Source organism: Carassius auratus, chromosome 16, assembly GCF_003368295.1.
Source record: "Carassius auratus strain Wakin chromosome 16, ASM336829v1, whole genome shotgun sequence".
NCBI classification, from domain to species: Eukaryota; Metazoa; Chordata; class Actinopteri; order Cypriniformes; family Cyprinidae; genus Carassius; species Carassius auratus.
In genome coordinates this window covers 8280414-8307234 of record NC_039258.1, presented here as the reverse complement: position 1 = coordinate 8307234, position 26821 = coordinate 8280414, and the positions used below count along the sequence as shown (strand labels likewise).

Here is a 26821-nt window from a genome sequence, read left to right as displayed (position 1 = left end):
CAGTTATATTCTGTATTATTTTATTTTATTGTATATTTATTCAAATAGGTCTGTTAAATGCCTTCATACTATATGTGTGAAACAGGGTACAATGTGATACATTTTTTTATCTCTGACAGATGCATTGTTGCGAAATAAAAAAGAACAGATAATTAATTTTTAAACACACACGCATATATATATATATATGTATATATATATATATATATATGTGTGTGTGTGTGTGTGTGTGTGTGTGTGTGTGTGTGTGTGTGTGTGTGTGTGTGTGTTTTCAGGTTGCAGGCAGAGGTCGCACAGCTGTGGAGCGCGACACGAGGAGGCGGGGAACCGGAGGAGGGCGCGTCTAAAAGGATCCTCCTCAGAGCCTTACCTGGGAAAACTACAGGAATACTTTAACGCCATAGTGAAGGCATGTCCAGGACGCGGTCACAGGATGATTTTTTAATAAGCTAGGCACCATTTTCGACATACACCATGTATACGACTGAACGCAGGCGCATGAGCCTGCACGAGACCAAGAGAAAGGATCCCGTGCGAGTTTCAGCTGGAAGTTTATGGCAGGATCATTTGGCTCTCGAAATCGGCGGCGGGGGTAAAGGCGTAATATCCCCGCGGAGTAGGACCAGGGCTTTATCCGTGGTTTATATCGCCGTTGACGACGGGTCTGTGCCTCAAACCGAGGCGAATCTTTCACTGACATGTCTTAAAGAAGCCTGCGCAGACGCGCATGCGGTGCTCAAGAGTATTTCCTTTGAGCGCGTTGCGTTGGGCACCTCTGAAATTCTGGACACTTTTTACAACGCAGGCAAGTTGTGGCACGTACATATCTGGGATTTTCAGGAATAATTCCAAAGTGCATTTGTAAGCGGATGTTATTTTAACTCTGTCTTTAGATGTTGTTGTGGTGGAGATGAATAACACCATCTGCCAGCCGTCTCTGTTTTATCACCTGGGTGTCAGGGAAAGTTTCAGTATGACCAATAATGTCATCCTGTACTGTAACAAACGAGAAGACGATCTTCAAGTTGTGAAGGTGAGACACAAGGCACACAAAAACATTCTAATGAAAATGCAAGGTTGTGTTCGAAAGTCTCTAATAATTACACCGGTGCTGGTTGTCACACTTTATTTTATTGAATATTTCTCAGTGTGAGTAGGTTTTTGAATGCCAGTTTCTGTGTAGACACAAACCTTAAAGCCTTGGCAAAAAAACAAATTCTTGACAACGATGTTGTCACGCTATATGGGGTGAGTTATCATAATGTGACCTTCCGTTTAAACAACACTACTATTACGAAACATTAATTTATTAATAAATGGCAACATACATAATATAAAATAATTTTTTAAAATACAATTATTAAGCATGTGACTTTTTTTATCCCAAATATTAATTTATTATAAATACCCTTTTTCTAAAATGCTTCCTTTCCAGTATTTGTGCGAACACACACACACATAAAATATGTATTTTTCTGATAATGTGATAACAGAAAACAAATATAACTTAAGTTTGTAGATTTATTCTTCAAATAAGATAACAAAGACTTTCCCTAAAAACACAGCTTGACATTTCAGTTCTTCATTAGATCGTTGACTTGTTTTTTCATTAAAAAGTTGTTGTGTTTACCAACAGATATTACAAAATATCCTGATATTGATATTTCAAGGCACTATTAGGATGGTAGAAAATTTACAAGTACAATTGCAATTTAAGTATTTATTATTTAGATGTCTGAACTAACATACAAAAACACTACAAGCATTTGTATGATCAGACGTTTCACTCTAAACATTATAGCTACTGAGTGACTGTCCTTGTCACAACCTACCTCGGTGCTATATCATATGTTTTCATTTGGTCTTCTGTATTCTTTATTCTAGGAACAATGTGGGAGCTACACTTTTATTCCCTATATGGTGTCACCACAAGGTAAAGTATTTGCCTGTGATGCCACACTGATGAGGGGCATCAAAGATTTCCTTCATTCCAGCTTTAAATTTGAATCCTTGCTGACCCCTCTGGAGGACCGACTGGTCAAGTTGCTGGAAAGTGTTCACATTCATTCTAGGTAGGACTGTGCATTTTCTTGTCCTTGAAGTCACGTGCTAATTGCTGCTTTCAAATCGTCTGAATTAACGTTTAGCACACTCTTGGCTCCTAGCGAATACCTCCATGAGGCAATCCGCAGAGAGATCCGTCTGGCCCGAGAGCACTTCACCGGACAGGCCCTGAGTCAGGAGCTGGGCCGGATCCAGAAGCGCCTGGACTCTGTGGAGCTTCTGAGTCCAGACATTGTTATGAGCCTCCTGCTATCTTACCGGGACATCCCAGTGAGTTACTAGAGTAACATATGCACAACACTAAACTTTCAGTTACAAACACAGCTAATATAATTGAACGTGTTGATAGCATACTGTATAGTTATTATATTATATAAACAAATAGGCTCCTTTGCAGTAATTTTGAATGCATGTTTGTGCCAGACCTTCTTTGTATGAATGTTTTGATTGTTTCTGTGATACACACCTGAATCTGTTTAATTATTAATGAGATCTAGAAATGAGATCTTACCGTCCTTTATATAATAAATCATGTAGTAAACATTAAGTGATTGCTTCCCGTTCTTGAAGATTTTCATGCTGTGCTTTTTAATTTGATTATATGCATTTCCTTGTCTACCCAGAGAAATAAGCAAGATTGTTTGACTTGGATGGTTGTGAAATATTAGAGGTGCCAGCCAAATGTGTAAATAATTCAATGAAATTGAACTCTCTTTCTCAATGTGATTCAAGGACTACGACGCCATAATAAATCTGGTGGAGACCTTGAATAATTTGCCCATGTGCATGGTGACATCACATCAGAACATCAAGTTTCAGTATATATTTGCACTGAACAGGTAAACTTTTTTTATTTATTTATTTTAAATAATGTAATACACAAAAACAAATTTATTTGAGAAAATATTAATATTGTTCCATTCAAAACATTTTGAAATGTGTTTAAAGGAGGAATCATCCTGGCGATCGTGCCAAGGCTTTAAAGCTCATTTTACCCATTGTGGAATCGGGGAGCACCGTGGCCTCAGATGTGTACTGCCTGTGCGGGCGCATCTACAAGGACATGTTCCTGAGTTCGGGCTTCAAAGACACAAACAGCAGAGATCAAGCTTGTTACTGGTGAGTCATTACAAATTACCGTCCTGATCGACAGAGTCGCCACGTGACTGTTGATCTTTATGTCTGTTGCACACATTTATAAACATCCACTTCACTATATAGTCCTACGGTAGGATAGTATCTAACCTGAAATAATGCAAATAAAAGTTAATATTCCAGTGGTTTGCACATGCTTCCAAAACCTGTTCAGTAGTTTTGTCTTGCTTTCCAGTACAAATATGCAAATAATCTTAAAGCAAGATATGTTTATCAAAAAAAAACGGCTTAAGACTTTGATATGAACACTTGTTATTAGAGAAGATGTATTTTTCCTGTTTTCAAATAATACATTTTTAGGTATATTTTTCTTAACTAAATTTTGCAGATGTATGCTTTAAAAAAAAAAAAAAAAAAAAAAACATAACAATAATTTCCAGAGTGCGCTAAGAAAATACAATTTTAATAATAATAAAAGAAAAACATTTCTTATTTTTTTTAAAAATATAAACCTTACTAAATTTTTGTAGATTTATGCTTTAACAAACAACCAAACAAAATGCATAAAGATGTTCAATGGGAAAATATGACAATATGAATTCCCTAATACATTCCCTGAGACAAATAAACATAATTTAATACAGTTTTGCTTCTCATCTGAATTTGATTTCACAGGTTTTAATCATGTTTAGATACTTTCTTTGACTAAAAATTAGAGAATTAGTATTATTATTTATTTTTTGCAAATGTTTTCACTGTGGTTCAAGCAGAGATGCAATCATGTTTGTTAAAGTGTTTGTGGTAATGCTAATTTCTCTAATATTCCATTCTTGTGTTTCTACCTATATGTTGTCCTGCAGGTATGGAAAGGCTTTTGAGATTGAACCAACTTTGCACTCCGGAATCAATAACGTTGTGCTTCTGATAGCTGCTGGGCATGAATTCGACACCTCTATTGAACTGCGGAAAAACGGTGTGTTTGTGTGTCCCTCATTTAGCTTCACCGCTCTTGTTGTGAGCCCTTTAAACAGTGTGATGGATCATGGTTTGGTCTACATATCTTATACAGTAGTGCTTTGCGGGCTATCGCATGGTCTTTTCTGTATAGCAGGCTAGTGTATAGAAACTGATATTTAGTGGCCTACTCGTATAATACAGATGCTTCAGGCATTGAGCATGAATGCATGATGACACAAAGCATGTGTATAGAGAGCATGAGAAAGTAACAGTTTGAGGTGGTTATACAGGTGTTGCCTTGCTTTCACACATGCATGACTCCCACTCTTCATTCATTTACCAAATAGATAGAGTTTTTATTATTGAGTTTTGGTTTATTGAGTCATGGTGTTTTTTTGTGCATTGTGCAGGTGTCACACTCAGTAGCCTGCTGGGCAGGAAAGGCAGTCTTGAGAAAATGCAGGACTACTGGGATGTGGGTTTTTATCTGGGGGCTGGAATCTTGGCCAATGAGCACAAAAAAGTCATAGATGCTTCTGAGAAGCTCTACAGGCTCAATGCGCCAATGTGGTGAGTAAAGAAAGTGAATGTTAATTTAGCTTTATTTATGGCAGTCTGAAGTTAAAGTTATTACTATTAATGAATATTATTGGAATGATTTTCATTCATTAAAAAAATATATTAATTAAAAAAATGCAATTGCAAATTGATTTACATTTACATTTAAAGCCCTAAGTTTTATTTTCAGTTTTTTATTTATAACACCCCTTATTCTAAAAAGGACTAGGCCTATCCATTTTATTCTTCTTCTTTTTTTTAATTATAATTAATTACCCCAAAAAACAGATTTAATCAATAAATTGCATGAGAAACACCCTCAATAAATAGAATGGAAAAGAAATCAGATTATTGTGACAAAACATGAAGGCAAACCTAAATAAGATTTCTCTGTTAAAAAAGGTATGTTGCATCCATCATGGAGACATATATACTGTACAAGCAGTTTGCCAAACCTCGAGACAACAGTCATCCTAAACAGGAAACTGTGGACTTTTGGATGGAGTTAATGGTGCAGGCATGCAAGCCTACCGTTTCTACAGCACGCTGCCCAGTAAGACAGCCTCTTTTCTCCCTTCTCATCGGTACAACATTACCCTACTGCACAAGAGACAGCTTGTTTAACTTCGCTTCAACAACAATTAAAGGAAAGGCCAAAAAGGTGGAGACATAAACAGACTCAAAATATATATCTTGTTTAGGTTCTGATTCTGGAGCCCACTAAAGTCTTCCAACCTAGTATAATAAGCGTAAGTGAAGAAGATGACAGCCGTACAGTGCAGCTGAGACACGTCACTCCACTCGAGGTGAACACCCTTGACCCTTGATGTTTTTTGCACACGTTGTGCAGGCTGCAGTGTGTGTTGTCACGCAGTGGAGTTTCCATGTTATTAAATTATTTATGTGGTGGATAGGCATCATTTAACATGACGGGAGTGCGGAGTGACCCGATGCATTATGCTGTAAATTTCAACCTTGTGTACATGTCTGTGGGAGTGTAATGTGCTTTATTTGGCTTTCCCAGAAAGGTCTTCATGAGTGGACTTTCCCAGCATCTGCGATTCGTGGAGTAAGGTATTGTTCGCTTATGGGAATACTGTCATTTCCACAATTTTTTTTTTTCCTTTTTTTTCTGCTTTCCATTTCCGATCTTGCAGAAGTCTATAATCCCACCAGGGCTGCTCTGGTTTGGCAACAGGCCAATGACTTTCTCTTTTTTTTTTACTTCCTCACTTGTTGCTTGGCCTGGTTGACGCCTGTTATCCTCTTTCCAGCTTTTAAGCTATTGGTCAATGTCTTTTTCTGTTCTTTTTATTTCTGTTTTTGCTCTCATTTCCAGCCCTTAGGGCAGCAGGCATCTAGTTTAGAGCTCATGTTGCAAAATAAACGGCACTGGATGTTAATATTTAAGGTCACATTGACCCATAGTTAAAAAATAATTTCAGTTATGCATAAATAGCTCTAGGAAGGGTTTGTGTTCCTAGTAGGATTAGTATTTCCACACAGGTGTGCATTATTTGTTTATCTGAACATGATTCATTTTCTAAGGCATCGTAACTAAATGAAATTTGTCTGGGTTTTTTATAAAGTGTTGTATTTGTCATTAAAATGTTTTAGAGTTACAATTAGCTGTTCAGTCATAATGTCATCTTGTAGGCCATCCTAGAAGGATTATTTGCAATCCTGTGAATATTTAAATATTGCTGAAAATCTAAATCTCTGATTGACATTATTTAAAGAGAGTTTCAAATGTTCTATGTAACACATGTAATTACATATTCACCTAAATCGTATTTAATTTTAAAACCATTGCGGGTTACTGCACTACAACAGTTGGCATATTCACACAGATTTACATACATTTGTTTAAAAATGATTTAACTTATAAATTCCCAAGGGAAACCACAGATCTTCTGAGTTTTAGGACTACAAACTAAATCGCTGTATTTTGATCTGTTTCAAATGGTGTAAAATGATTTGTCCCATTATCTTTGATGTTTTAGTTTTTGGCTTGTGATTGTGAATCCCTGTTATTCCACTCTTGCAGCATCTCCAAGTTTGACGAGCGGAGCTGCTTTTTGTATGTCCTGTACAATTCAGATGACTTCCAGTTGTACTTTCCCAGCGATCTTCATTGTAAAGGGTAAGCTTCTCCCATCGGCACATTGCTTAAACACGCTGCCAAGGACAACATAAGGGAAGAGCTCCAGTGTCATGATTGTTTTGACAGCAAATGTACTGTTAAAAGATTAAGTTCTGTGAATCTGTTTTAAGAATAACCTGAATCTAATCTTCAGAGGTGCTGCGGGCACTATTCACTATGCCTTTAAAATACAGGTCATATGATTTTCTCATGTATCCTGTTGTATCAGGTTCAGTAAGTCACGTTTGAATTTGTCATAGTTCCATTGAAATAAGCATCAAGCGATTACGTAATGGCAAAATGATTAAGTGCATTTTAACACCATTTTTGCTGAAATATCATGTCACATTGAAAGAGATTTTTTTTCGTTGGACATATTCTCAAACCCTGTAATTTTTGCTGCTTGTTAGGTTCTGTGATTTGGTCAACTCTCTGTTGCATCACACAGAAAGTCCCGTGGAAGATTCCAGTCCAATCAGGGCAGGTGAAGGAGATTTAGAGGTGAGAGAAATCACCATGAATATCACATATCTTCTCATTGTTTGTTCAAGCTAGTAACCATGTTTGGCATTAGTGAAAATGTGCACTTGGTTGATTAAGCAGCTTTTTTTTTATCTTATCCTTGATATATAACCCTTGAAATGACTTCCGCTGATGTAGATGTAGCTCATGGTAGAATTGGATGATATTATTGAGTTGAACAGACCTGAGATATATTTGAAAACCTCCTTAGTTTAGTTTTGATTAACCAATTAGTTGGTCCATTTCTCATGGCTTGGATTTTGCCAGTCAGGAAATGTAGTGTCAGTTGATTCTGCTATTTCTGTTTATTACTGTGAAGCTGCTTTTGCTTTGATCTGTACTGTATCTGTAAGCGCTATAGAAATAACAGTGACTTGACATTTTATGGTAAAATAGTTTCTTTTAATGTGGATCTTTCCATATGGTTCAATAATGCAACTGTGATTTCTTTAGTATTGCCATAACTCCACATTTTAAACCTACTTCCTGCTGTCATGTGTTCTAAGTGCAGCAAGTTTAGTACTTGCTGAATATAGCAGTTAAATTAAAACTAAATTAAATTTATGCATTTAGCAGACTCTTTTATCCAAAGCGACTTACAGTGCATTCAGGCTATCAATTTTTACCTATCATGTGTTCCCGGGGAATCCAACCCCCAATCTTGCGCTTGCTAACGCAATGCTCTACCACTTGAGCTACAGGAAGTATGAAATGTAATGCTTCGTCCTAGAAAACTCAGCTTTGCTGTTTTTAACAAGCATTGAGCATACATGTTTGTTTAACTTTAATTTTTCCTTAATATTTAATCATTGCTTAATTAAATGTAAAATATTTCATAAAACATATATTATCGTTCGAAAGTTTGAGGTTGAAAATTATAAAAAAAAAAAAAAAGTTTGTCTCTTATCACCAAGGCTAAACTTATCTATTGTAGCGTTATTACTGTCTTTGCTGTCAATTTTAAATTAAATGTCAATTTAATGCACCCTTGATGAATAAAAGTATCAATTTCGTACAATTTAGTACGTTTATGAGAGGAATGAAAAGGGAGACAAGGTGGTGCTGGGGAAAGGAACCTATGGAGTGGTGTACGCTGGACGGGACCTCAGCAATCAAGTGCGCATCGCAATCAAAGAGATTCCAGAGAAGGACAGCACGTATGAACATGTTTTTCCATTGCTTTCATTTCTCTAGTGGAATGCATCATTTAGAATATGCTTCTTAAGTTCTTATCAATTTAGCTGTAAGTTTGTTTAATTTATTCCAACTGTATCACGAAGAATCAAACAGATAAAAGATAAAATAGCTTCATATATACTACGTAACAATGCACATTAAAAATATACTATTAGATTCACAACTCTTAAAACATGTCTAATTTTGCCACACAGAATTACTGTATGATATGATTCATAAAATCTATGAATAATTTGATATATTAGACAGTGACCCTGGACCACAAAACCAGTCATATGTGGCTAAGGTATATTTTTAGCAATAGCCAAAAATACGTTGTAAGGGTCAAACTTAACGATTTTTCTTTTATGCCAAAAATCTTTAGGATATTAAGTAAATATCATGTTCCATGTAGATATTTTGTAAATCTCCTACCGTAAACACGTCAATAATAGTTTTTGCACCCTCAGATTCCAGATTTTCAAATAATTATATGTCGAACATATATTGTCCTATCATATCAAATCCATACAACAATAGAAAGCGTATTTGTTCAGCTTTCATGTGATTTAAAAAAAAACTGACACTTAAGACTGCTTTTGTCATCCAGGGTCACGTATATTAATACATTTAAAAATAATAATAATAAAATGATGTATAATATGACCTTTACTTTTAACCTTTAGTAGAATATTTACATCACTTCTGAACTGTGTATACATTGTTGATCTGCTTCAGTAGAAATCAATGTTTGTTTGTTGACCCCTGACCATGTTCAAAGGTCCCCACGGCCCAGTAATGTTTGTGCACAGGACCGATGCTTGTTTAATCTGTCCTCACATGGACATTTAGCAGAAATAGAACTCTCCATTTGATCCAAGTCTTGTGCTTAACTGTTTTAACCAAATATGCCCATAACCACCCTTATGATTGTGGTCAGAACTGCATAGCTTAGATGATCATAATTTTTATGTTTTGTCTACCATTTTGGTCTCTTTTTTTTTTTTTTTTTTTTTTTTTTTAAGCTACTCTCAGCCACTCCATGAGGAGATTGCCCTACACAAGAGGCTGAAGCACAGGAATATTGTTCAGTATTTGGGATCCGTCAGTGAGGATGGCTTCATCAAGATCTTCATGGAGGAGGTTCCTGGAGGTGTGGCGTGCTTTTCTGATTGCTCTCTGTCATTTCCTTTTAACTTGTCATTTTTTGGTGACATGGGGAAATGATGATTTTCGTAAGGTCAATTGAGAAATCCTAGGCTCTCTAAGGAAGGGTGTGTTGTGTGTAATCTTCATGTGTTGGAAGATCTCCAACTGAGAGTGTAATTGAAATGTGCTGTACCGAACAGCACAGACCAGTTTAGAGAATTAATCTCCGAGTTATTTATGGCTCAGTGACGTAACACTCATTGATGTGTTTGGTCCTACACCTCCTATATGAAGACAATACCTAGACTATCCTGAGTCATGAAAAAACGTTGAGCAGTTTGTAGTGAAGTAGTTACTTCAAAATATTATTGATATTTGACCAGCTTGGAAAGGATATCACTGTAGTAGACTTTTGACATTTTATATTTATTTATGTGTGTGCATGTGGATACAGAGTGTATGATTTGAAAATGTATTCACTTGTTTTTTTTCTTCCTTCACAGGAAGTTTGTCCTCTCTCTTACGATCACAGTGGGGGCCTCTTAAAGATAATGAGGCGACCATTGTCTTCTATACCAAGCAGATTCTTGAAGGGCTGAAATATCTCCATGACAATCAGATCGTCCATAGAGATATTAAGGTATAAATGGATGCTTTCAGACTCTGTAAGAAATATTCCAGCTGCAGTTTTCATTATAACATGCCATAACTTTTCATCTCACCAGGGTGATAATGTTTTGGTAAATACATACAGCGGACTGCTCAAGATATCAGATTTTGGCACTTCTAAGAGACTAGCAGGAATCAATCCATGTACAGAGACGTTCACAGGTGAGTCTCCTAGTGCGTACTTCTCACATTACATTATGTACTTTTGTGTGTTTGCTTTTCAAACTCCTTGTGATTCATTCGTCCACAGGCACTCTGCAGTACATGGCTCCAGAAATCATCGACCAAGGTCCTCGTGGCTATGGCAAACCGGCTGATATCTGGTCTTTGGGTTGCACCATCATTGAAATGGCCACAGGGAAGCCTCCCTTTCATGAGCTGGGAAGTCCTCAAGCAGCCATGTTTAAGGTACTGCAGGTTTTTGTAGCAGGGATCTGAGTGTTATTTTAAGCTAATCGTTATATAACCATGTTAAATGAAATGTGAAGTTTATTTACATTCCATTCTCACATTCCCAATTGACTTCATGCTTAAAGCATATTTAATAGAGTCACAGTTAAGCCAGAGAAATAACTGCGCTAATGTCTGCTATAGCGTCCATTGTGGAAAAGACTGATGCTTCAATACAGCTGCTGTTATTAATTTTTTTCTGGCACATTATGTGTAGCTAGAAGTGTTTGTGTTTGCATACTTGCTTGAGTTTCAGGCCTAAATGTTAATATCTCTTTCAAAGAATCTCATCAGGTTTAATAACTGTCCCCCCGCAGGTGGGCATGTTTAAGATCCATCCCACAGTGCCAGAGTGCATGTCGGAGGAAGCCAAAGGCTTCATCATGTGCTGCTTTGAACCCAACCCAGACAAGAGAGCTACAGCATCAGAGCTCCTGAAAAACAGCTTTCTAAAGGCCAGTCCCAGGAAAAGGGCAAAGCCTCAGTCTGACAACACTCTGAAAGAACCTGTCGGTGAGTCTTTAAATCTCTGACACTTTAAAACCAACTCCTTTAAATGGGTGTTTCTTAAACACTACTTTTCACACTCACCTTTTTTTTTGTTGGTCTACTCATGTACAGCAATGTTTATTCATATTGCAGAAGAAATCCGTTTTTATTCACTTATTTAACTAGTACTATTATTTATAATTCTATTATTAATTAAATTATTTAATAAGTTAATTTTATAATTAAGTAATTTACTTGATTTTATTTTAATTATTATTTATTTGTATATATTTCATTCATGTATATTTAATTTTTTATTAAGTTATTTATTTTTAAGTTTGTTTTGTTTTTATGAAAAAGAAAAAGAATATATGTCCTCCAGGCATTTGAAAAATGAGGAAATGATAAAAATTCCCCAGGCAGTTTTTCTATGATCTTCATTCAGGAAAATAAGTGAATAAAATCCCCAGAATAATCCCTGAAAATGAACCCCAGTACATTAGAGTGCCATAGCCGAGTGTGATGAATTTGAAGAAACGCCCACATATGAATATGCCTAATATATCAAAGTAATTTGATATTAATTACTGGATATTTGCATATTTTGAGTGTATATATGGTCATTATATTGTAGGAGACTTTCATAGGAGCATGTCTGTACCCATTGCATTGCGTGTGGAGAACACAGATTCAGAACACATGGAATTGTCCTCCTCTTTTGATCTAAGAAGGACCACTCCTGCCTTCAAAGGAAATGACATGGCTGAAAGCCCACCCATCTCCAGCAGCTTTTTGGCGTGAGTCCATGCATTATATCCCAAATTCTGGGAGTTTTATATTGAAATATTCTTCGAGCACCTGAAATGTCTGATTTGCCTTCATGCTGTATGTATTTTTCTGTTGATAGAGTGCCAGATGAGCCTCAAGCAGACATGACCACAAGCCCAGCGGGTTCTGGAGAGAATCTAGGTCTGTTCATGCTGAGAAAGGACAGCGAACGGAGGGATACGCTGAATAGGATCCTTACCGAGTACATCAGCGATGTAGTTCAAAACATTGAGGAAACGCTGCCGCAGGTACATTCTCAAACTATTGTGTCACCTGAGATGACTGATGTGGAATGCTGTCACACCACCAGTGCCCTTTCTTACATGCTTGAATGATTCTGAATTGAAACGTGTGTGAAGATTCGCCTTTTATACCATCTCGCAGGCGGAGGAGCCGTGCATCACCCCAGATCACATCAGCCAGCTGATTGGCTGCCTCCGAGAGAACATCCGCTCTCCAGACAAAAGGCACTTGACTAACAGCCTCCTGACTTTACGTTCTAGCCTGCTGAACACCTCTGTGCCTCTCAGCAGCCTGCAGGCGGTGCTCTTTAGCTTCCAGGATGCAGTATGTTCATTGCTTTCAGTTTGCATTCATTTCAGTAAGCATAAATCTAAATAAAACTAAGGGCTAATTAGCAACATTTGCAATTACTAAAAAGTACACATACAGAGGATTAGGGATTTGTCTAAAAATCTGTTTTTTAAAATTATATATATATATATATATATATATATATATATATATATATATATATATATATATATATATATATATATATTCTATATAATACATCATCTGTGCACTATACATTGATATATTTGCAATTAAAAAGTTTTAAAAAAAAAGTATATACATATATTTGTGCATTTATTCATTTACTCCTAAATCTTACCTTCATAATACTAAAGTATGTGTGACTCTTGTGTTTGTAGGTGAAAAAGGTTCTGAGGAAACAACAAATAAAACCTCACTGGATGTTTGCTTTGGACAACTTGCTGAGACAGGCTGTACAAGATGCTATCACAGTTTTGCTCCCAGGTGCATGAAGGACATCATTTCAATTAAAACTATAATCCCATATGCTTTTATTGCATTCATGAAACTACTGTTACCTGCATATCTTCATTGCCATCCCTCAAAATCCATTTTCAGAGCTCAGGCTTCAGCTACAGTCATCATTTGAAAACGAGGAAAGTTCTCCAGAAACCGAGCAGCCCAAAGAGGCCGATTCTGAAACAACCGTCACCCCCATCATGAAGAACAAAGAGGAATGGGGTATCAGTCAAAATTCTGAAGAGGGTCACGCCAAATGCCACAATCTGCCCAGTGAACTCATCTCTAGCCACTCTTTACTTGCACAGGAGTTATCAGAACTTCGACTTGAGTCCAGGAGGTATTGAAAACTTTTGCTGACAAACCTCACAGTGATTACTGCTTAAAATATACATAATGTACACTACCATTCAAAAGTTTGAGGTCCGAAAATTGTAATTTGCTTTTATTATTAGATTTTTTAAGTAAAATAATACTTTAATTCAGCAACAATGCATTAAATTGATCAAAAGTGAAAGTAAAGGCATTTATGATATATATATATATATATATATATATATATATATATATATATATATATATATATATATATATATATATATATATATATATATATATATATATATATATATATATAATTTAAAAAAAAATTTTTTTATATAATTGCTATCTTCTGAACGTTCTATTCATTAACAGAATCCTGAAAATGTATCAAAACATTTTTTTATATATAAAAAATATATATTTCTGAAGGAGTATGTGACACTGAAGACTGGAGTTATGGCTGCTGAAAAGTAAAATATATTTTAAAATATAAAAATTGGAAACAAGTTTTAATTTGTAAAAAAAAAAAATGCACACCCTTGCTATTACATTACTTTTCAGTCAAGCATATGCTGTTAATCTTACACTTTTACTAACTGTTACCGTATTTTCCGCACTATAAGGCGCACTTAATTAATTTTTTAATTTTCTCAAAAAATGACAGTGCGCCTTATAATCCGTAGCGTCTTATATATGGATCAAGTTGTTCTCTCAAAATGTTGACATTCGCTTTAGCACAGCTCCATCTAGTGGATGCATAACGCAAACCCAGTCAAACGTTTGACTGCAGTATCTTCATTTCTATGCGCCTTATAATCTGGTGCGCCCTATATATGAAAACCGTTCTAAAATAGACCATTCATTAAAGGTGCGCCTTATAGCGCGGAAAATACAGTAGTCTTAGTAATTGGTCTCAAACTATAAAAAAAAAAAAGCTATAGATTTTATTCTGTTGTGAATTGTTTGCATTGCATTCCAGGTTGCTAATTCAGCTGAATGAAAAGGAGAAAGAATTCCAGGAGCTTCTGAGGAACTCACTTCAGACGAAACAAAGGCACATCAACGCTCTGGAGATCAGGGCTGTGTCTACAGTGGCAGGTAGCTCAGGTTTTTTTAACTGTGACTTCTGAATAAGCACTGTATTTGCTACTGAACAATTGTTTTTAACTTCTTCCTCCATACGAGAGAAAGTTCTCACCCGAGGCAGTCAAAAGGTGTGGCCATGGAGCAATATGTGTCAGATTTATTCACATCCACTCCACTTGCCACTGCTTGTCTTTAGTTCTGGGAGGAGATTTTGAGACTCGCAGAGAACACACCTTGTATTCGCTCAAAACTGTTAACCAAATTCAACCAACCCTATTTAATGCCTTACCCTCGGGACTTGTGTTTTCACAATATGTACTTCTATAGATGTAAAACCCTGTTCTGAAAGTGTTTTAGAAACAATAAGTTTTGTAGTGACCATTTATTTTGGTAATAGTGTATAACAGACTGCATATTTACAGTAATGTTAAAGTAATGCATCCATAGTAAGAGTGTATGTAGCCATTGTGTGATATGTTTATTCATTCCCACAGATAATAAACCTTCACACTATAATGCTCACAATGCTGCTATGGTGCGCTGGTTAAGAGGTGTTCCAGTAGATGAGAAAACCATAGAAATAGTGAGTGAAAATATGGATTTTTGATTTGCTAATTCATTTTTATAGACTTCTAATAGTAAAAGTTTGCTTTAAAACATAGTTGATAGTGATTGGCTGTTCTTTCTTTAAGCTTGTTTTTCATGAGTTTACCTTGGACGGTCTCCTCCATCTGGCCTGCAGAGATGATCTGCAGTACTGTGGCATCAAGTAAGTACTGAACAAGAATAATATGCCAAGGTGCAGGAGATATAGTTAAAATTCAATATTTCATTAAAGAAATCATATATACACTACTGCTTGGCTTCTGTAATTTTTTTGTTTTTGTTTTTTTTTCCTTTTGAAAGTAGCTCTTATGCTCTCCAAGGTTACATTTATTTGATTAAAAATACAGTATGCTTTATTTATTTATTGTATTTAGAAAGCTCAAAAGAACAGCGGTTATTTGAATTGTTTTCAATGTAATGCATTGCTAAATAAAATTGCTAGAAAAACATAGTGATCCAGTCTTTTGAACAGTTCTGTACGATGTGTAGTAAATCTGTGTCCATGCATTTGTCACTCAGAGGCGGGATGCTGTGTCGTTTGTGGGCTGCCATCTCCAAGCAGAGGAAGTCGCTTCTCAGTCCAGTCAAAGAGGACAGTGAAGATACCATTCTATAACATGACTCTCTCGACAAGTTTTTACATGCTATGAGCTCAGTGAGTTTGCGGTTTATAGAGTCTGTGCCTTTTTTGGCACTATAATTTTATTTCTATGCCTAGCACAAAAAAAAGACTACTGTTCAAAAGTTTGGGGTTGGCAAGATCTTTTAATTTTTTTTTATTAAACATTATGCTTATAGTAGTCATCGCTCCATACTTTAGTGTCACATGATCCTTCAGAAATCATTCTTATATGCTGATTTGATGCTCAAGAGACATTTCTTCTAATCATCAATGATGAAAATTATTATAGGCTGTGCTGCTTAATATTTCTGTGGAAACATTGTTTGAAGAAGAAATGCTTTGGAACATTATAAATGTCTTTACAGTGACTCTATGAATCAAATGTGTGCTTGCTGAATAAATACAAATACAGTATGTTATTTAAATAATTTAGTGACCCCAAACATTTGAATGGTAGTGTGCAATCTCCTAATAGTTTAAGGACATTCAGTCTCTCAGTTACTCAATATGTTTTATAAAGTTCTATAATGTGTGAAATATTTATGCCAACATCATCTGAAAATCATAAGTTATTGTGCAGTGTATTTAGTTGAGTATATACTTTAAAGGGCACAGAAATGCTGTATTGGTATTTATGAATTGTCCGTTTTTATTAATACTAAATATTACATAACCTTACAGAAGAAAGCAATTCTGACAACTAAACTAGAAAAAATCTACAAATATTTTGTAATTTATTTAAAAAATAAAGCTTTTAATTGTAATTGTAGTTACTGGTATACATTTGCTCCTTGTTCATTTTGAATGGTCCTATATGCTATAATAAATGCAATTTTTAAACACAAATATTCCAAGTAATCCTTCAATTCTTGTGAGATGATAATAATAGCTAGAAGATAATTATAAGTAAATGTTGTTAAAAATATTTAAATATGGCGTAAAGTATATTGCACCTGATAGGATGTCAACTTTGCAAAAATGTATTTGATGTCAACTATGGGTTTTAGTGATAGAGCGATAACACCTGCTAAACATCTGAGTAAACGTATTAGCAATTCACTTTGTTCATGATGCTTTTTTTTAAGCTTTCTTGCTTCAAACATTATTCATCTGGATTAATGTGCATTTCATTTGTCAAAATACATTATTTTAATTGTATATGTGACACTGGACCACAAAACCAGTCTTAAGTCTCTGGGTTATATTTTTAGCAATAGCCAAAAAGCATTGTATGAGTCAAAATTATAGATTTTTCTTTTATGCCAAAAATAATTTGGATATTAAGTAAAAATTATGTTCCGTGGAGATATTTAGTAAAATTCCTACCATAAATCTATCAAAACTTAATTTTTGATTAATAATATGCATTGCTAAGAATTCATTTGGGAAACTTCAAAGGTGATTTTCTTGCACCCTCAGATTCCAGATGATCTCGGCCAAATATTGTCTGATATTAATAAACCATACATCAATGGAAAGCTTATTTATTTATCTTCCGTATGATTTATACATCTCAATTTGGAAGATTTACACTTAAGACTGGTTTTGTGGTCCAGGGTCACATATGTAGAGGCTGCTGCAGAGGTGCAGTATTTGAATACTTTATGAACATATAAATATATAATTTTATGAGAGTCCAAAACATTTGCGCACACAAGCATAAGTAACATCATTTTCCAGTGTGAAATCTCACTGACGTTATTCACATTCCTCAGAGATGTGTTTCAGTCCTTACTGGCAACACAAAGTGTGTGTCGAGTGTGTGTTTGGTAGATGGGTGGTTCACAGTCGTGTTTGGAAGAAGTGATGCCATGCGCTGAAGCTGATCTAACAGTTCCAGCCTGCTTCCTTATGTTTCTGAACTGTTTACGTTGCCTTAGCAACAGCTATTACATCATCCTCTGACTGCTGCCTCCAGGTTGAGGATCAGTTTATCACAGGGAAATTTCCTGCTTTTCCCTGATATATCCGTGGCTGTCTGCACTTTTTTGGTGCGGTCAACCACTTCAATGATCAAGCAAGGACATGAAGGTTTTAATCACCCAATTCATCATAAAGGATATGAGCTCATCAATGGGATGGGCTTCTCTAGTCATTCAATGAGCAATACCTTGCATTTTTTTTATAAAAGACTGGAATAAACGACACCAATTTTTAAATCCGGACAGATTGTACACATAATATGCTTGCAGACTTTAAAACTGGGCTGATCACACTGCTCTCTTAAAAAAAAGGTACAAAAGCTGTCACTGGGACGGTACACTTTTAAAAGGTAAAAGGTGTACCTGTAGAAAGGATACCACCCCAGTGACAGGATTTTTTTTTTTTTTCTGAGATGCAAGCAACACATGACAAATGAAAACAAAGCAGGTTTTATAATGACCTCAAACCTGTTCAATAACATATGACTGGACGGATTCCAAGGCCAGAGATTCAACTCCAGCTGCCCAAAATCTGCTGACTCTGACTTTATGATCGGAGGCTCTGAAGGAGAGACTTATTTATCACCCAGACTGCAAATCGGAGCAAAAATCTGTGCTGAAGTCTTGTATTCCAGCCTTAACTGGCATGACAAATAACTGGGAAGTTGTTGGCGTACTGTATATATGTTGTTGTAATATATAATAATACAGATTTTGAACCAAATTCAAAACTTTGTTGTCCGTCATTTTGCTTTAAATCCCATTGTAGTCAACACTAGTTGAATTTCAGTTTGCCTGATATTGATTATACATCAATTGCTTTTTAATGACTTGGCAAGAGTAATGAATAACAGAGCATACAGTAGCTTGCCCTTGAAATCTGTTTATAGTCCAGGGCTCTCCACAGCTAGTGGTGCTTTTCAGCAGGTGGAGCAGATGTCACTGCTTTGGCCAGAGATTTTGAGGTTAAGTGAAAAGGATTTGCTTCTTCCTTCCTGTTCTTTTTCTTCTGTGTATGTTATTGAGCTCATTCTTTCCTTCTTTTGCTGTCGAGACCTCTTTATCCGTCTCCTTGTGAAGGCTGGTGGTGCATGTGATCCATTAAATAGGGAATCCTGTACAGGGATTATGGCTTTCGGACTTACTTCATTAGAAGGAGGATGTTCTTTTTCCTCAATGAGATTTTCCACCATTTCGAATAAATCTGCCTTATCACTGCTCTACAGCCTCAAGTTTTCTGAAACTGTCCTGTGGTGGATAATAACTGTTAGATACTTATTTGACATAGAAGAGAGAGTTACATGGGTTGCAGAAAATAATGTTAACGCTTGAGGAATATAAGGTGTTTAATGACCTTTTGTGTTTAATACAGCTTCCAAACTTCTTAGAATATATTTATATAACTTTTGAAAACTCTCCAGAGGAATGTTGCCTATCAGAACATCTGCCAATTGCTTGTTGGAGACGGAGATGGTTGAGGAGAAAACTGCGTCTCACTATTCTTTGCAAAACTGCCCAAAGTGGTTTTATAGTATTCAAGTAAGTCCAGTGTCCAGGTTCAATGATCATGACCATCCTTTTTGCATTTTAGCACTGGTGTCAGTAATAAAAGGGTTACTCCACCCCAAGTTGAAAATGTTGTCATTTATCACTTACCCCAATGTCGTTCCAAACCTGTGAAAGCTTCGTTCGTCTTCGGAACACAATTTAAGATATTCTGGGTGAAAACTGGGATGCTTGTGACTGTAAAGTAAAATACAGTTTCAAAGTATGAAAAACATCTTCAGAATAGTCCATCTGCCGTCAGTGGTTCAACCGTAACATCATGAAGCGACAACAATACTTTTTGTATGTGAATAAAATAAAAATAATGACTTTATTCAACAATTTGTCTCCTCTGTGTCACTCCACATCAGTGTAGCACCATTTTGGAGAATCTGAGCTTAATTGTGTTCTGAAGACGGAAAAAGCTTTTACAGGTTTGTGTATGCAATCATAATCGTAAAGACTGTTGTTCCTGAGTATTTGTGATGTGTTTGCAGCTCAAGCATATGTGACTGTGATTACTAGCACAGGTTGTAGCAATAGACAAAAATATATTGTATGGGTCAAAATGATCAATTTTCTTTTTATCCCAAAAATCAGGATATGTAAAGATCATGTTCCCTGAAAATATTTAATAAATTTCCTACTGTAAATACATAAAAAAACTTAATTTTTGATTAGTAATATGCATTGCTAAGAACTTCATTTGGACAACTTTAAAGGTGATTTTCTTAATATTTTGATTTTTTGCACTCTCCGATTTCAGCTTTTCAAATCAGCCAAATATTGTTCCTATCCTAACAAACCATACATACATCAATAGAAAGCTTATTTCTACCACAGCTCTACCTACTGCAAAGAAGTTGCTCACTGCATAAAGGTTTTTCTTAAGGTGGCTACAATTAAATTATTTTTAAAAACACTGTCATTCGAATGTACACAGTGAAGGACATTTTAAAGAGGAATTTAAGCTTTTAAATGGGTTCAGTAGGGTCACAGTGGGTCATTCACCCACTCATTCTCTCTTTATCTTCCCAGTAAATACAATGTTTGTCATGGTAATGAAAGGTTCTTTGGGTGGATCTTTGGATGGTGGAGTAGGGAGTGGGGGCCACGTGAAGGTGTAGAAGGGCAAAGAGGAGGGGTATGGTTTCTGCAGTGCAAGGTTCAATCCATGTTTTTGATAAGGGGTACAGAGGTGAAGTGTGGGGAGGAGTGAACATCTTAAGCATTTTCATATTTGTTTGTGTATGGCCCTGTTACCTACAGTATATAGGTTAAAAACAGTGTAGCAGTAGCATATGAATGGACATATGTTTTTTTTTTTTTTTTGGCTAATTTAGTTTAATGATGAAAGTTAAAGATCAGTACAATAATTAACAGTACTTTCCCCATTAAGTGAATTTCCTCAAACTGTATAACACAACAAATCATATTGCAATGCCTTAATTGAAAATACAAGTAAAACATTTGTAGAAAATCCCTTTATATTAACCATGGTACATCGGGCCATATTTTTACAAACTTATCTTAATGTATACCAGGGGCAAGAGTTTTTGCAGAATATATAAAATATGTCTATGTATTTCTTTTTATATGCATGTAAAAGTTGTGCAATTTGATGCACTATAACAATGCTTCTGTATGTTATGGGCTTTGCACTCTGCACAATGACAATAAAGTTGCATCTAATCTAATCTAAAAAAAACACACAAGTAAAAGTAACTCCTGTTATTATTCTACTAACTTTAGTGAGTCATAATAGCCTTTGTGGACAGAGCTTTAAGTGCAATCCCGATAAGAAATCTCAGAAAGATAAAACATCTGAGATTCATAATAATCCTTTGTTCCCATTCTCACCCCAACAATTAGGACTGCTAAAACAATCACATAATACACAGAAATAAAGTGATACTGTGAATTATATGATCCAGGAGACAGCAACAGTTAAAAATGCACAACAACAATGCAATTTTCAGATGAATGATTAAAACTTTTACTTAATATTCATACGAGTTACATATAAGTGTAATTGTTAAGGCTTATTTGGCTGTCTTGAATTTCTAGACTAAATGCAAATGGTTACTCAGTAGGTGTTTCACTTTGCAAATATTATATTTATGTTGGTTGTGGCCTCATCATGACATTTGACCCAACAAGTGACCTCATTTTGATCTGCACATTTATAAGTATTTACCTTAATATCATTATAATTCTGTATTGTTTAAATAAGGTTAATAGAAACAACTTTGTGGTTGTCTTTGTCCACATTTTACAAAGAACATTTCCCAACCTTATTTAAACTTGCAACACACATTCCCATTGTGGCATTGTTTAATATTTATCTACATTACCTCACTTCTAATATCTATCTAATGTCATGCAACATTAAACCAGAACTGTGGCTAACTGGAGACAATTATTTCAGACAAATGACACTGTATGCTGACTAACTGGTTTCTCGTTCTGCTGCACATTATGATCTCAAATAAACAAGGTAGCCTGCTTCATTTGACACCACATTGTTTTATTTATGATCTGTCAACCCCATCCTGTTGCTTCCCATCTGAACTCTGCAAGGCAGGACTTTGGCAGAAATGTGTCAAACAATGAACAGACGAGACTGCCCAGGCTTCTTCTCAATCTGTCATTCTCTCACTAACTCTATTCTAAAGTTGGCTGATACCATGTTCCTCACATACAAACACACCCATGAAAGACTGAAGGTCTATCTGGGTGCATTCTGGGAATTCCTGTTATTGTGATTTCATTAAGGGGCCACTGATGACCCTGACCATGCAGAGATGCTGACCCTTGGGTTCTGCAGGACAATAGACAGGCTTCTCCAGACCGACTCTATTGAACCTGATTCCACCAAGCATATAAAACTAAAAGTTTCAAGCCCAGTGTCCAAAATGGGTAGCAATGGAACAAACTGCTAGATGTCAAATAACAATTGAACTGTATTGTTTAGATGCATAAGCAATTTTCTTATTTTTAGGAGGCGTGAGAACAAATTTGCATTGAAATGTATCTTGTTTTCAGCTCAGTTTGAATCTGAACTACTAAACACATGCAATAAGAGTGACTCTTTGAGCGTGGAATGTTATCCACAAAAACACATGAAATAGAAACATGTAAAATAACATTTATTAAAGATTTCTTATATGCATGTTTGTCTCTTGACCATGAAAATATAGTCAAACCAGACTTCTCAGGCTTCTCACTATTTTCTAATTTCCCTTTCTAATTTTGATTTGATCATATTAGAGCTCTATTGTGTTTGTTTTCTTCGTGGTTGGATGTCCCTCACAGTTCAGCCTCTATTCAGCTATCAACTTCAACAAAGCCATTAGAAAATATTGCCTAGTATGTGTTAAAGTTTGTGTACGCCCACAGAGACATAAATATTCTGTCTGTGTTCACATTTATAGTTCCCAGTGCCCTTTTTTTGTATGTGCGTGAACTGCATTTGATTGTTTTGTTCTTAATTTCCATAATGAAATGCTGTTTGGATTTACATTGCAGTGTAAACACAAAACTGTCCTCAATAAAGCCAATTGCGACTATTTTCTGCTTCGTCACACCTCATTCATTCTTCATTTTCAACTCATAAAGAAGCTTTTGAGTGATTCTTTTTTACATTAGCATCCTGCTTAAACAGTGCAAGTGAAGAAAAAAAGGTCACTGAATAGAGGAATTTACATTAAGTCATTTAGCAGACGCTTTTATCCAGGTTTGTGGCTAATTTTTGTATCTTTTCATTTTAAGATTTACATCTAAAGCTTTGCAGTCAGCTTCAGAATGATTATTGGGGTTCCTGTCTCCAAGTTTTTAACCCCCCGAAACCACTCTGTCCAGTTGCAGTGACAGGTGGTTCTTGGGGGTTTGTGTTAATTCAGGCCAACAGCTGCACAAAGGAGCCCCACTGGTCTTTTCGGGGGACGAGATGTCTCCTCTCAAGTGTGCCATTTGCACCCCCCGATTTCACTCCTACACCAACCCCCCTCTTCTCTGTAGCGTCCACTCTTATCCTCACTTGAACAGATGCCAGCTGCACTCTACAGGTGGCAAGCAGCTTCTAAATTCATAAGATTCAGCAAAACACCTTTTACCCCCGTTATCATTGTTTTGCCCCCTCAGGATATATTAGGTCATGTTGAACTAATCATTAAACAGTTTGTTTGAAGGAGAAACTGGTTTCTTTGGAAATATGATTTAAGGATATAATGATGGTTTATTAATTAATTTTGCGAAGAGACTGAGTTGTAGCCTGTAATGTCTGTTGCATAATCTTAGCGCTGCTGTCTGCTCATCAAATAACAAAAGATTGCACACTATTCTTGGCCAAATAACTTTTGTAACTTTCGAATGTGTAGCAAACCTCATCTGAATGATGACCAAAACTTTACTGATGTTTTATTAAGTTTATTGCATCTTTTTTTCACTCCAAAAAAATCACTTTAAGAACTAAACAAAAAACAGTACGAGAAGTGCACGTTAAACTCTCTCTTGGCCAATAAGTGCTTGTTAAAATCGGCATCGGCCCCCAAAAATCCTATCAGTGCATCCCTAATATGATTGTGATATAATGTTAAAAATTTCACTAGGCTATATGTTATCTAATCTACACCATCACAAAAACTTGAATAAAAATATTATGTTTTACAAACACCAGTTTCTACACTGTATCTGTGTGTTTCTATTTTGAAACAGGAAGTTTGGACTGGATTTTGAAGGCATTAATGATTATTTGCTACTTGCTTTGTAGGTTGTATAGGGGGAGGGACATTCTCATGTTAGCAAGAATCTGATTGGATAAAATAAGCCAGTGCAGGATGAGTCATCAATATTTTTGCTCTGTTGACAGGAAAAGAAAGCATAGGTAACTAGGTAAAAGTGATTTTTTTTTTTTTAAACATATAACATAAACATGATCTCTATGATAACATACATGGAAAAAAGGCACAAAAACATTTTAAAAACATATTTATGCAGATAATTTGTAAGGGTGAAATTTGATATGGGCTCAACATAGAGAGAGAAAGAGAGAGAGAGAGAGAGAGAGAGAGAGAGAGAGATAGAGAGAGAGATAAAAACATCACTTTAAATAGTCGTTATGGCATCTTTCTAAAATGAAATTTAGTCCACCGAATCACAAACTCGCAACGCTATGGAGACGCAAGCAGACGGAACCTTCTAATGTAAAACAGGTTGGACAGGTAAAATTGGTAACAGTATATAAAATATGCGAGCTTTTTAACGATAAAAAACACAATAGATATGTTCTACCTATTTGTGACAACATTTGTAGTTTCGATACCGGATTAACTAACCATCCGCCGGTAATTAGGGATTTCTTTATTTCAAGATCCACCCCTACGTAAAATGTGGTACATTCCACACTGGAGGCCGAGTTGGGACAGCCGTCGGCTCACAATGAGCCGCATGCCATCACTCTCAGAGCGGCAGAGGGAGCTCACAGAGACCGTGTCCGCTGTGTGTCAGAAAGTTTATTCAATCTCACCGCTCCATCAGACTGGGACAAATCTACATTTTCATGATTGGACTTTAATCACGGGCTATTCATGCTTCCGTCGTATCCATAATATTTCCCCAAGACCCCTCAGTTGATTGTTTTGGGGGATTTTCTTGAGCAGAACAGAAACAGGGCTCGGTTTCGTGTGCCTGTGGAAACCCGGAGCGATCGAAGAAAGTTTCTCCCTGTCTCACGAAAGGAATGATTGCAATTTAGAGAGGAAAATCCGCGTGATTTAACGACAAACATGGATCTTGACACACAGCCCGGGATAAATCAGTTGACACCCTCAGAACCACGTAAGTCGGCGTTTATGTTTCCTTAATAAATCTGCATTTTCCTTCGTGATTTATTATCGGTGTATTAATATTCAGTAGAATAGAAAAGTCTTTGCCTTTCACCTACAAAATCAGTTGAATATAATAGAATCGTAGGAACGATAAAGAAACTGTCATTTAAGATAAACTTGACCAAGGTGTGCAGGAAAGTTACGCATCCTGAAACTAGTATATAAAATGTTAAATAATAATAATAATAAATTAAACATAATAATAAAAGGGCTTCAAGTGCCCTAGAGTGATTAAATAAATACATCTTCATTAATTTAATATGAATTTACGTCATTTATGTGTAACGGAGGCCAGCGAGTAGTGCTGTGCAGGTAAACCTCACTCGCCGATCTCAAGAGACGCACTAGCGACAGATGCTAGTGGCAGTAGCCATTTAGCCTCCTTGTTGGTGCGTTCGCCTCCCATGCCGGAAGACCCGGGTTCGAGCCCCGCTCGTCGCGAGTGCGAGGAGCGTCAGAGAGGACCCGGGTGAGAGGGGTTACATATGTAACATTATATTTTAATCTATGTGTTTATTTCAAAATATACAAACATTTATTTGTATTGATTTGTGTGTGTGTGTGTGTGTGTGTGTGTGTGTGTGTATTATTTTAAACTATGCCGGTTTCTAGAAGCTAGCATATCTTTATCCAAGATATGACGTGTTCATGGGGGCATACATGACGTGTTCCAGTGATTCAATCTCAATCATGAGATATTCAAGCGGGAATTTCACAATCCATTCAGGCTGAATGGACAACGAATTCGAAATATGACGTATTCATAATGTTTCACAGTACTAGCTATTAGTTACTAGTAATCCAGCGATGATCTGCTTGCTAGCATGATGTTTTGTTGTCATTATCTGCGGATGTGGATGGATTACAGGGACGCTTGATTGCAATGCACCGTCCCATTGCTGTGACATCACTCTTGAAGTCTATAACATCAGAATACAAAATTATTAAGGACGAATTATAATCGATCACTATGACTGGTTCCTCATCAAACACTTCTTGTCGCATGCAAGTGATTTCTAATGAATCTGTTGACTAGGCTAAATCATCCAGGTAGTGACACCAAAGTCGCCCCATAAAAAGAAGCATATGATCTGATTTAATTGGTACTGTATATTCTCTGGTAAAAGCTAGTCTGTGCAGAAAGCCACTGAGTTCAGATACACCCTACAATTATGCATGTCCTGATAAGTATTAATATATAGTAACATGACAGTTGATCTATTTCTCAACTCAAATTGCAGTGATTTAATGGATCTGCCGAGAAGACAGTGGTTCTTTATGTCTTGGGGTTTGGCTGTAGCTTCTGATTAGGAGGGTTTGTTATGTAACATGGAGCCCTCCTGCAGCATCATGAGGTGTTGCTTTTTTGTGCTTTCTTTTGGCTTCATGCTGGAGGGGATCAACCCTGATCCTGTTCATCCTTATACTGCGTCTGTTCTTCATCACATTGTGGTTTGTGGATACTCTGCAGTGTTTTGTGGGGGTTGGTGGTTATGTTTACTAAAAGTCATTCAGAAGTAATTGGACTTTGTCATTCATTTTTTCAGATGTGTTATTTCTTGTCCTAGTGTCTGCTCTCTGTATGAGGATCATTCCTATGAATAAATATCCTTGAGACTTTGTTAAAACACTTAAAGACTACAGTTTAGTCACTTGCAAGACTTTCAAACTG

The 26821-nt window shown here is 36.2% G+C and overlaps 2 protein-coding genes across 6 annotated transcripts in view; both read left to right on the top strand.

Annotated features, from left to right (window-relative positions):
• The first annotated feature begins 280 nt into the window (after window positions 1-280).
• LOC113115999 (mitogen-activated protein kinase kinase kinase 5-like) lies at window positions 281-16502 on the top strand. The gene is made up of 28 exons (XM_026283798.1): window positions 281-805; window positions 894-1033; window positions 1885-2072; window positions 2166-2334; window positions 2797-2903; window positions 3013-3183; window positions 4020-4132; window positions 4527-4686; window positions 5077-5227; window positions 5376-5480; window positions 5699-5748; window positions 6722-6817; window positions 7228-7318; window positions 8363-8496; window positions 9541-9668; window positions 10168-10304; window positions 10390-10495; window positions 10584-10741; window positions 11101-11296; window positions 11907-12069; window positions 12180-12348; window positions 12485-12667; window positions 13036-13141; window positions 13256-13496; window positions 14460-14578; window positions 15061-15149; window positions 15259-15335; window positions 15692-16502. The coding sequence occupies exons 1-28, from the start codon at window positions 475-477 to the stop codon at window positions 15786-15788; spliced, it is 3975 nt and encodes a 1324-aa protein (XP_026139583.1). The 5' UTR covers window positions 281-474; the 3' UTR covers window positions 15789-16502.
• Window positions 16503-24689: 8187 nt separating this feature from the next.
• The window catches only part of LOC113115998 (MAP7 domain-containing protein 1-like), a 39371-nt gene continuing 37239 nt past the window's right edge, over window positions 24690-26821 (top strand). For all 5 annotated transcript variants that reach the window (XM_026283796.1, XM_026283794.1, XM_026283795.1 and 2 more), the window contains exon 1: window positions 24690-25099. In XM_026283796.1, the coding sequence (XP_026139581.1) occupies window positions 25048-25099 (52 nt within the window). In that variant the 5' untranslated portion in view covers window positions 24690-25047. The remainder of the gene's footprint in view (window positions 25100-26821) is intronic.